The 11,804-nt window shown below is 46.0% G+C and overlaps 2 protein-coding genes across 2 annotated transcripts; both read left to right on the forward strand.

Annotated features, from left to right (window-relative positions):
• Window positions 1-688: 688 nt before the first annotated feature.
• LOC109776760 (F-box protein PP2-B10) lies at window positions 689-3,798 on the forward strand. The gene is made up of 2 exons (XM_020335423.4): window positions 689-1,739; window positions 3,003-3,798. The coding sequence occupies exons 1-2, from the start codon at window positions 1,273-1,275 to the stop codon at window positions 3,436-3,438; spliced, it is 903 nt and encodes a 300-aa protein (XP_020191012.1). The 5' UTR covers window positions 689-1,272; the 3' UTR covers window positions 3,439-3,798.
• Window positions 3,799-8,945: 5,147 nt separating this feature from the next.
• Window positions 8,946-11,491, forward strand: LOC109776761 (F-box protein PP2-B10-like). The gene is made up of 2 exons (XM_020335424.3): window positions 8,946-9,317; window positions 10,726-11,491. Exons 1-2 carry the CDS (start codon window positions 9,103-9,105, stop codon window positions 11,159-11,161), a joined length of 651 nt encoding a protein of 216 aa, XP_020191013.3. The 5' UTR covers window positions 8,946-9,102; the 3' UTR covers window positions 11,162-11,491.
• Window positions 11,492-11,804: the final 313 nt, after the last annotated feature.

An 11,804-nucleotide genomic window follows, 5' to 3' on the forward strand; every position in this document is an offset into this window, starting at 1 on the left:
ATTACCAACCAAGTGAGCCAATGAATCTTCTCCACACAATTGCAGAGTTGACGCTTTTGGCGGAATCTTTTGCGTGGAATACCAGGTATCTCACCGCCCAATCATCCATCCTCGCTTCCATGCCCAGAACTGCGATGAACACTAATTAATTGGTCGATAATACTACACCTACGTAACGTTTTGGGAAGCTTTAGGTAATCCTTCCAACCAATTAATCTCCCCTCTGATTTTCAGGGGTGGGCCTCTCCCTCTCCTTACGCCCAATAATAACCCCCACGCTGGACAACCCATTAGCTTACACACCTTTTTTACGTATGTATAGCACTGCCCTTAATTGGTAGTACTGCTATAGTACGAAATTTTGAACGTAAAATAAGTGAATCCTTAGATAAACTGCAATAGAGACTTTTTCTTCAAGCGTTTTCTAACATTTCCTTCGGCGGGTAAGACAAACTCTTCTCTTCAGGCTTTGCTGACGAGCCCATGGATTCGTCTCTTATCTGCCTGCCGCTCCGGCCGTCGATGGCAGGGAGAGGAATCCCATTTTTTTAGTCCTCGCAGGTGTCACGCTCGGGTAGATGGCGATGCTTCTTTTTTGAGTTTGTCTTCCGGACTCCGTTCATCCTCGAATTCGTTCATCTGGACGTAGTCGACGGAGTTCCGGCGTAGATTCCTACCGTCTTCTTGGGACGGCAACGTCAGGGTTTTTCGTTGTGGGGTGCACGACGATGATATTTGATGTTAGTTCTTTTAGATCTATTCAAGGGTTCAACAACTAAAACTGCGGCTTTAGAGCGCTGGTCCTTAGGGGCACGTGTATGAAAACATTCCGTCTGTTATCGACAAGGTCAAGCAGGCATAGATAGGGGAGCAACAACAGTGGCGCATCAACGCCTCGTTCTGGCGGTGGTATTGGTTGTTCAGTGGTATAGAGATCCCGGTGTATTTTTTTATTATGTCTAAAGGGCTTTGTAATACATTCGGAGGGACAAACACAGTCTTCCACGCATGCGGGGTGACGTGGTCGGCTCACGGCAACATGTAACCCGCTGGCTCCGGCGTCCTCGATCCATCGGTGCACGGAGCGGAACGGCGGCTCCTTTTCGTCGTCACCGTCGTCGTCTTGACTGACTCTCGGTGCCCCACTGCCATTGTACCGTACGGTACGGTATATATGTACACCCAGGTCCTGGCCACACAACGCAGCGGCAGCATACACACATAGAGGTCCCGCTGCTTTCTCAACTCCCAATATTCAGGGCAGCGCTGCTTATGGCCATGGCAACGGCGGCGACGGAGGAGGACAGGACGCGGTTGTGCGACCTCCCGGAGGCGTGCGTGGCGCACGTGATCGCGCTCACCTCCCCGCGGGACGCGTGCCGCTGCGCCGCCGTGTCGCCCTGCTTCCGCGACGCGGCCGAGTCCGACGTCGTCTGGGCGCGCTTCCTCCCGCCGGACTACCGCGCCATCCTCCAGCTGCACCAGGCGCCGGCGCGGCGCCTCCCCCTCTCCCGCTCCGGCTCCACGGCGGGGGCGGCGTCGGCGGCGTCGGGCTCGAGCAAGAAGGAGACCTTCCTCGGGCTCACCGACGCGGCCGTTCTGGTGGACGGTGCCGGCATGGCGGTGTGGCTGGCCAGGGGGAGCGGGGCCAAGTGCGTGGCGCTGTCGGCGAGGAGGCTCAGCCTGCCGTGGGAGGACGGCGAGTTCAGCTGGAGGTGGACGCCCCACCCGCTCTCCAGGTATCCTACGTACAAACATCCACGTCGACCCTTGTTAGCTTCTCCCTTCCTTTCTCCTCGTTCCAGATCAATCAACTCCATTGCCATCTTTAACTTTAATTACTCACACCAATTAGTCTACCATGCATGCACGAATCTTCTCTTGTGCTGTGCCAACCAAAAGCAGGCTGCAATCGTTTTCCCGACGGCAGAAATCACCGGCGCCAGGCAGGATTAATTAAGCAAGTCCATGCGCGTGCGTGTGGCTACGATCTAACAAAGTCAACTCCACCGGCCACCGCACCCGGCGACTCCCCAATAATTTGGCATCCATCATCTCGTCAACTTGCACATGTCGCCGTCGACGATTTTTTTTTCCAGAGCTTTGCGTGTTGATTCATTAAGTTAGGGAAGAAACAGTTACAAAGATTTTTAGGGGTACAAACTCAGAGCCACCAATACCACTGATACACTATGCAGGATGACTACTCACTAATTCCCACAGCAACCGTATCCTAGCTGTGTGCATCACATGATCGACGTGGATCGTTACCGGCAAGTTTGCCATTCTATTATAAGATTATTAAATTGTGATACTACCAGTAGTGTCCTTGTGCTGATATTGACTATTATTAGCTCGCTGGCTTTCTTTTTGAGAAAATAAGCAGCTTGCTTATACTATGCGCTTTCTCCGTTTGTGTCTGATTTGTTGTTGTAGATACTTTCTTTGGTCCTTTTTAGTTTGCATATGATCCAAAGTCAAAGTATCTCTACTTTGACCAAACATATAAGAAAAAGTATCAACATTGACAATGCCTAATCAGTTTTGTTAGATTCATTATGAAATGTAGTTTCATATTATATATATTTGGTATTGTAGATGTTGATATTTCTTTATTATATATTTGGTCAAACCTCGAAAAATTTAACGTGACACAAATCTAATACGCGGAGTAAAAATGATAGTAGGGATTACAACATAAGTGCTTTCGCAGAAAAGAAAGATATAATATAAGTACAAATCGTCTCTAAAAACATTGACCGACTGAGTGTTGCTGATTTAAAAGGTTATCAATGTGTTTATATTATTTATCAACTTTTTGTACATAGGGAAAAGTGATCTTTGTCATAAGTAAAATATTGCGTCGCCACAACAAGTTAAAAAGGTAGACAGTATGGGGTTGATCTTGAATTCTTAATCCGCTGATGAAAGAAATTATTCCGCGCACCCAGATGGATTTAATTGTAAAATTTATATTAATCTCTGCCTGATAAATATATCAGGTTCGCGGACGTGGCCCAGCTGGTGGACTGCACGTGCCTGGACATCTATGCTCGGCTCCCCACCGCGGCGCTGACACCGGCCACCGCGTACACAGCGTACCTCGTCTTCGCCACCACGGACGCCCACCGTGGCCTGAGCTTCCCGGACCAGGAGACAACGGTCAGCGTGGGTGGCAATGCTCCGTCCCGCCATACCGTGTGCCTCCGCCCCGACGCCGCCAAGGCACGCAGGTTCAGAGGCGGGAAAGGTATGGACGATGTCGACGTGAGGGGGCCGGCGCTCCGCGGCGACGGGTGGTGGGAGGTGGAGATGGGACGGCTGCGCACGGGCAACGAGGCAGTGATGGGGGAGGAGGTGGCCGTGAGCTTTGAGATGCTGGGGTGGTACCCCAAGCGCGGGCTCGTCGTGGAAGGCGTCGAGTTCAGGCCCCTATGATCAATCGATATCGGAGATGACCTCAAGTTAATACGGATGTGTACATACCCGTCAAAAAGAATACGGATGTGTATATTGTTTGTACTCTATGCTGACTGTCGGTTCATCTCGTCGATGAGCCAGCACGCAGTGCACGTGTAGTTTGTGAATAGTAATCTGAACAACTTTGTGTTCAGTTTCCAGTGTCTTAACTAGTGATATTAGCGAAAATACAAAGGTGAATTGGGTGCGCGTGCACCCACGTGAATATTAAATTCATAAAAAATACTAAAAAAAATATAAAATTCTAAAATTTCGCGGTATGAAACTTAGTCGATCATTCTACTCACGTGTGAAGTTTCATGATGTATTGACATTCATGGTATTCTTAGTGAAGAAAATACAAATGTGACCATACTATTCATTAAACAGTGTTTTCTAATATAGTTTCGATTTTGTTATTTTTGCCCAGATTACCACGGATGTGATTTCTTTGTAAAACTTCATATGCGAGTATACCGGTTGACTATGTAAATTACAAAAATAAATTCAGTTTTTATAATTTTTCTAGCATTTTTATGAATTTACTATTTATAAAGGGTGCGGACGCACCCATGTTCACCAAATTCACATCCTGATATTAGAGGCATTTTATCAGAAACACAGTACGGACGCATACACTTATATATACGTAAATACACTTACTCATATAAATGCTCAGATACACACCTTGTCTCTATGAGCACCATTGAGAGACTTACCTAACGGATCTTGAGGTTGATGAAGTCTCTCCACCAATGAAAACATCGCCTCCCACTGAAATATTAAAGAATATTCTGTCTTTATGAGACACATGTGTCAAACTTAGGGTTTGATCCCTGATGGACCGAGGACAGGTGTAATTGTCCCGTGCACTCTTTATGGTTTACAAACATATTCGTGTAATGATCCCATGCACTCTTGAGTCCACGGGTAATGCCCATGGCTTTGTGGAACTTGGTGCTCCTACTATATCTGTTCTATCAGGCCACGAATTTGCCGCATCACTGGAACAAGTGAGGAGGTACTACCTCCATCCGGATTTACTAGTCCTCCTCGTATGCTGGGTCATGTTTGACCTTGACTTTAACTAATAATATATTATATGGGGCAAAGTAATATCATTGAAAACTACTTTCAAATATGAATCCAAAAAAATAATTTTTTTATGACATGCATTAAAATTTTGCTAGTCATATATATGGTCAAACATAGATACACAATACGATGCCGACTAATAAATCCGGACGGAGGTAGTACTCAAGGAATTCAGGACTCCATCCATTGGAAGTTCACATCAAGCAGGCCAGCCATGATCATTCGAACCTCGAGCCGCCACCCTCACCCCCCCCCCCCCCCCCCCCGGCCCCTCTCTCAACGACTCATAAGCCGCGAGAAGAGTGTGGACTTGTCCTTTTGTTTTTCTTTGTTTTAGTAGGTCCTTGTTTTGTATGTTATGAATCTCGCTTCAGGAGCCGACCTTTGTATGGTGCGTGCCAAAGATGGCGAACGATCCTCATGGTTGCTCACGACCTCACGGCCGCTCAGTTAAGCTTTTCGCCCTCACAACCGCCCAGTCTCTCCAAATCGATCCCCAAAGCGAACCAGAAAACCCTAGCAGCATAGATAGACTGAGTCGATCCCCAAATCAGAACAAAGAACCCTAGTTGCCAAAGATGGCAAACTTGAACCAAGGCGCTGGTCCGGTCGCGCTGCCAATCGTGCCTTGCCCGGACTGCGGCAGGAATGTACTCACCTACGTAGCCCGTCGGCGTCGCGGGCAGAACACCGGCGAGCGTTCTACAAGTGCCGCAATCACAATGTAAGACATTTTTTGAAGAGTTTTTTTTATGCAATTTCGTACGTTGCCTTGTGTTTGATGGGAGGAGGCCATGAAACAACTTGTATTAGTATACTTGCAGTCAAATCGTTTGCTTACACAAATCCCAATTTGCAAATTTCACACGGTTCTCTAGTGTGAATGACTAGGTGCGGCCCGTTGGATTCAGGTCTATACTTTGGCTCTCGGATGAAAGGAACCCCGTGGTTGCAACTACCAACCAAGTGAGCCAATGAATCTTCTCCACACAATTGCAGAGTTGACGCTTTTGCCGGAATCTTTTGCGTGGAATACCATGTATCTCACCGCCCAATCATCCATCCTCGCTTCCTTGCCGAGAACTGCGATGAACACTAGTTAATTGGTAGTATTACCATAGTAGGAAATTCCTGACGGCCGGACGTAAAATAAGCGAATCCTTCGATAAACTGCAGTAGAGACTTTTTCTTCAAGCGTTTTCTAACATTTCCTTCTGCGGCTAAGACAAACTCTCCTTTTCAGGCTTTGCTGACGAGCCCATGGATTCGCATCTCATCTGCCTGCCCCTCCGGCCGTCTATGGCAGGGAGAGGAATCCCGGTGTCTTCGCTCCGGCTAGTAGCCTAGGTTAGTTTTTTTTAGTCCTTGTAGGTGTCACGTTCGGGCAGATGATGACGTTTTTTTTAGTTTGCCTTCCGGACTCCGTTCCTTCTCGAATTCGTTCATCTGGACATAGTCAACCGAGTTTCAGCGTAGATTTCTGCCGTCTTCTTGAGGCGGCAACGTTAGGGTTTTTTGTTGTGGGTGCGCGACGACGAGATTTGATGTTAGTTGTTTTAGATCTACTAGCAAATATGCCCGTGCGTTGCAACGGGAGACAAAAAATTATGGCTAAGCAAATAAGTATGACTCAATATCCTGATATATGAGCGTACTCTATTTTAACACAGTGGCTCACCATGTTGCCATTTATTTTTTTCTCATCCTAGCCGATGATGGTCACGATGTCCACGTGATCACAATGCATTCGACACGGTAAATCCAAAGGCTATGAGTTTGCTAGTGCATGCCACACTTGTCACTATGTTACGCAAGGGAACGTTTACAACTTTAAAAAACAAACTCATTGACCACGAACTACTCCCAACACCAAGACATATAAAGACTTTCGAAAAACTAATCAAATCCTAGACATAAAATACTTTCAAATCAGTGAACAGTTTTTCGAAGCGACGAACAATTTTTTTTTTTGGAATTTTTGATTTTCTCAAAAAATTCATGAACATTAGTTTTGTTTACAATTTTTTTTAAATGTATGAACCGGTTTCAAATTCATTAACAGTCATTGAATCAACCTATATTTTTTGAATCGATGAACTTTTTTTAAAATTGGGAACAAAATTTAAAAAACAAATATTTATTTTATGTTTTTGTTAACATTTTTCTAAAATGTCATGGACATTTTTTTTCAGATTCCTGAATATGTTTTGAATACACAATCATTTTTTCAAAATCATGAACATGATTTTATTTCCCAACCATTTTTTTCCAAATTGTGATTTATTTATAATTTTGCGAACAGTTTTGCAAAACCACCAACATATTTTGAATCTGCAATAAGTTTTATGATTGTCTAAACATTTTTGAATTCACATATATTTTATGATTTCTCAAACATGTTTTTTGAAAACTCGCAACTTTTAGAATATTAAAATTCTGAATTAATTTAAAGAAGAAAGAAGATAGAAAACAGAATGAGGAAAGAAAAGACAAAAAAGTAAAATGAAATAAAAAACAGGGGAGTGAAGCCCCGCACATGGGCCGGCCCACGAACGCATACATGGGTAGGACATGCGTGAGAAAAGAAAGACAAGCTGGGGATCGAACCCTGGCCTCGTCGCTAGAGGAGCGATCGGCCAACCACTCTGGTGCTAGTAGTTACATGACCGCTAGTCCCGGTTAGTCCCGGTTCATGGCACCAACCGGGACTAAAGGTTAGACCTTTAGTCCCGGTTGGTGCCACCAACCGGGACTAATGGGCTTTGAGGCATTAGTACCGGTTCATAGCACGAACCGGTACTAAAGGTCTCATTTTCAAACTCTACCCCCCGACCGCCTTTTCAGTTTTAGAAAAAACAAAAAAAAATGATGGAAATGTCAAAAAAAATAAGTTTCCCATGTGATATGTGGTCTAGTTGTTGGGAAAATTAACAAATATGAATTTCGACTTTATTTGCAAAATCTCTCTGGAACTTCTTAAAATGGGCATAACTTTTGCATACGAACTCGGATGAAAAAGTTTTTTATATGGAAAATCATCTACTCGAAAAGTTACATCCGAATTTAACTGGGAGGGAACCCCGTTAAACATTTTCAAAATCCTCAAAGACCTAACAGAAAAAAAGATACGGGGCTTTTAAGATCTGGAGAGGCAAAAGAATTCAAAAAATTTCAAATTGTGGTCAAACTGTGGTCAAATAATGGTCAAACTAATTATTCTAGAATATTAGTGTTACTAAATAATTATTTCAGTTTTTTTAAATTTTGGTCAAATCTGGTCAAACTGTGGTCAAACAGTGGTCAAACAATGGTCAAACTAATTATTCCAGAAATATTAGTGTTACTAAATAATTATTGTTTTTTAAAATAATAGTTTCAAACTCAAACAGTGAAATGTGTCACTTCATGCTCAAGCTAAATTCCTGAGGGTTAATAGAATTGACATCTTACTATTGTCAGGAAAACAACAAGTGCAGACTTGAAAACGAGGGAGAATAGAACCTGGAAGTTAAGCGTGCTCAGGCTGGAGTAGTGAGAGGATGGGTGACCGTTCGGGAAGTTAGATGATTTGGAATGATGAGGGGTGATTAGGGATTAGAGAATAAATTGAGCAGTAATGAGGGGTGGTGATTAGAGATTAGAGGTTAAAATAATTTAGAAATTTGAAAATAAAAAAAATCGCAAATTTTTTTTTCAAAAAAAATATCATAAAATTTCTATACCAACCGGGACTAAAGGTGGAGCTCCAGGCTGCGTCCACGTGGACGGCCTTTAATCCCGGTTCGTGTAAGAACCGGGACTAAAGGGGGGAGGCATTAATAACGACCTTTTAGTCCGGGTTCAAAAACCGAGACTAAAGGCCCTTACCAACCGGGACAAAAGCCCCCTTTTCTACTAGTGCGTCGGACTCGGCCGCGTCGCGGAAGCAGGGCGACACGGGGGCGCAGCGGCACGCGTCCCGCGGGGAGGTGAGCGCGAGCACGTGCGCCACACACGCCTCCGGGAGGTCGCACCGCCGCGTCGTGTCCTCCTCCGTCACCGCCGCCGTCGCGATGCCGGCCCTGAGAAAGCCCATCGTAAGCAGCTAGTACCCTGAATATTGGGAGTTGAGAAAGCAGCGGGCCCTCTATGTGTGTATGCGTTGTGTGGCCAGGACCTGGGTGTACATATATACCGTACCGTACGGTACAATGGCAGTGGGGCACCGAGAGTCAGTCAAGACGACGACGGTGACGACGAAAAGGAGCCGCCGTTCCGCTCCGTGCACCGATGGATCGAGGACGCCGGGGCCAGCGGGTTATACTTATATGTTGCCGTGAGCCGACCACGTCCATGGCCCACCCCTCATGCGTGGAGGACGACGCACACTGTGTTTGTCCATCCGAATGTATTACAAAGCCATGTAACTGAACCGGGACTAATATGAATACTGCCCTGTGATGTACTAGTGACGTCGTCTGGGCGCGCTTCCTCCCGCCGGACTACCGCGCCATCCTCCAGCTGCACCAGGCGCCGGCGCGACGCCTCCCCCTCTCGCGCTCCGGCTCCATGGCGGGGGCGGGGGCGGCGTCGGCGACCTCGAGCAAGAAGGAGGCCTTCCTCGGGCTGACCGAGGTGGCCGTGCTGGTGGACGGCGGCGGCATGGCGGTGTGCCTGGCCAGGGGGAGCGGGGCCGAGTGCGTGGCGCTGTCGGCGAGGAGGCTCAGCCTGCCGTGGGAGGACGGCGAGTTCAGCTGGAGGTGGACGCCCCACCCGCTCTCCAGGTACGTACAAACATCCACGTCGATCCTTGTTCGCTTCTCATTTCCTCTCACTCCGGATCAACCAACTCCATTGCCATCTTTAACTTTAATTAGTTACTAATCTAGAACACAAACACAGAAAGTCAGCAATTAGTCTACTACCATGCATGCGTGAATCTTGTCTTGTGTTGCGCCCATTTCATTTGCTTCCAACCAAACAGGCTGCAGCTAATTAGTCCAACGGCGAGACTTGTTGCGGAAATATAATTCACGTCCACGAACTATGCAATCGTTTTCCCGACGGCGTCGTAGAAGACCGGCAGGAAATCACCGGCGCCAGGCAGGATTAATTAAGCAAGTCCATGCGCGTGCGTGTGGCTACGATCTAACAAAGTCAACTCCACCGGCCACCGCACCCGGCGACTCCGCAATAATTTGGCATCCATCATCAGTTGATCATCAGTTGACTCCCTAATAACGAATTTTTTTCCCAGAGCTTTGCGTGTTGATTCATAAAGTTAGGGAAGAAACAGTTACGAAGATTTTTAGGGGTACAAATTCAGAGCCACCAATACCACCGATACACTATGCAGGGTGACAAATCGTATCCTAGCTGTGTGCATCATATGATCGACGTGGATCGATGCCGGCAAGTTTGCCCTTCTATTATAAGATTATTAAATTATGATACTACCAGTAGTGTCCTTGTGCTGATATTGACTATTATTAGCTGACTTTCTTTTTGAGAAAATAAGAAGCTTGCTTATACTACGCGCTTTCTCCGTTTGTGTCTGATTTGTTGTTCTAGATACTCCCTTTGGTCCTTTTTAGTTTGCATATAAGTTTGGTCTAAAGTCAAAGTATCTCTACTTTGATCAAACTTATTAAAAAAATATCAACATTCACGATACCAAATCATTTTTGCCAGATTCATTATGAAATGTGTTTCATAGTATATATATTTGATATTGTAGATGTTGATATTTCTTTAGTATAAATATGATCAAATTTTGTAAAGTTTAACGTGACACAAATCTAATACGCGGAGTAAAAATGACCGTAGGGATTACAACATAAGTGCTTTCGCAGAAAAGAAAGATATAATATAAGTACAAATCGTCTCTAAAAACATTGACCGACTGAGTGTTGCTGATTTAAAAGGTTATCAATGTGTTTATATTATTTATCAACTTTTTGTACATAGGGAACAATGATCGTTGTTGTAAGTAAAATGTTGGATCACCACAACAAGTTAAAAAGGTACTTCCTCCGTCTCATAATATAAGAGCGTTTTCGACACTATGGGACGGAGGGAGTAGACAGTAAGGGGTTGATCTTGAATTCTTAGCCTGGTGAAGAAATCATTCCGCGCATCTAGGTGCATTTAATTGTAAAATTTGTATTAATCTCTGCTCGATAAATATACCAGGTTCGCGGATGTGGCCCAGCTGGTGGATTGCACGTGCCTGGACATCTACGCTCGGCTCCCCACCGCGGCGCTGACGCCAGCCACCGCCTACGCAGCGTACCTCGTCTTCGCCACCACGGACGCCCACCGCGGCCTGAGCTTCCCGGACCAGGAGACAACGGTTAGCGTGGGCGGCAGTGCCCCGTCCCGCCATACCGTGTGCCTTCGCCCCGACGCCGCCGAGGCACACAGGTTCAGAGGCGGGAAAGGCACGGACGACGTTGACGTGAGGGGGTCAGCGCTGCGCGGTGACGGGTGGTGGGAGGTGGATATGGGGCAGCTGTGCACCGGTAACGAGGCAGTGGTGGGGGAGGAGGTGTCGGTGAGCTTTGAGATGCTGGGTTGGTACCCCAAGCGCGGGCTCGTCGTGGAAGGCATCGAGTTCAGGCCCCTATGATCAAATCGATATCTGAGATGGCCTCGAGTTAATACGGATGTGTACATACCCGTTAAAAGGAATAGGGATGTGTATATTGTTTGTACTCTACGCTGAATGTCGGTTCATCTAGTCGATGAGCTAGCACGCGGTTTGCGTGCAGTTTGTGAATAGTGATTTGAACAACTTTGTTTCGAGTTTCCAGTGTCTTAACTAGTGATATCAGAGGCTTATTCTTCTTACTTTTCTGCATTGCATCAGAGACATTTTTTAGAAACACAGCATGGGCGCATACGCTCATATACACGCACAAACACTTAGTCATATGAATGCACGAAAACACACCCTATCTCTATAAGCACATTTGAGAGGATTACCTAACGGGTCTTGAGGTTGACGAAGTCTCTTTACCGATGGAAACGTCGCCTCCCACTGAAATCTGAATGAATATTCTGCCTTTTATGAGACACATGTCAAACATAGGGTTTTATCCCTGATGGACCGAGGATAGGTCTAATGGTCCCGTGCACTCTTTACGGTTTACAAACATATTCATGTAATGATCCCATGCACTCTCGACTCTACGGGTAATGCCCATGGCCTTCTGAAACTTGGTGCTCCTTTTTTCCTACTATATCTGTTCTACCAGGTATATCCACGAATT

This window comes from Aegilops tauschii, chromosome 3 (genome assembly GCF_002575655.3).
Source record: "Aegilops tauschii subsp. strangulata cultivar AL8/78 chromosome 3, Aet v6.0, whole genome shotgun sequence".
NCBI classification, from domain to species: Eukaryota; Viridiplantae; Streptophyta; class Magnoliopsida; order Poales; family Poaceae; genus Aegilops; species Aegilops tauschii.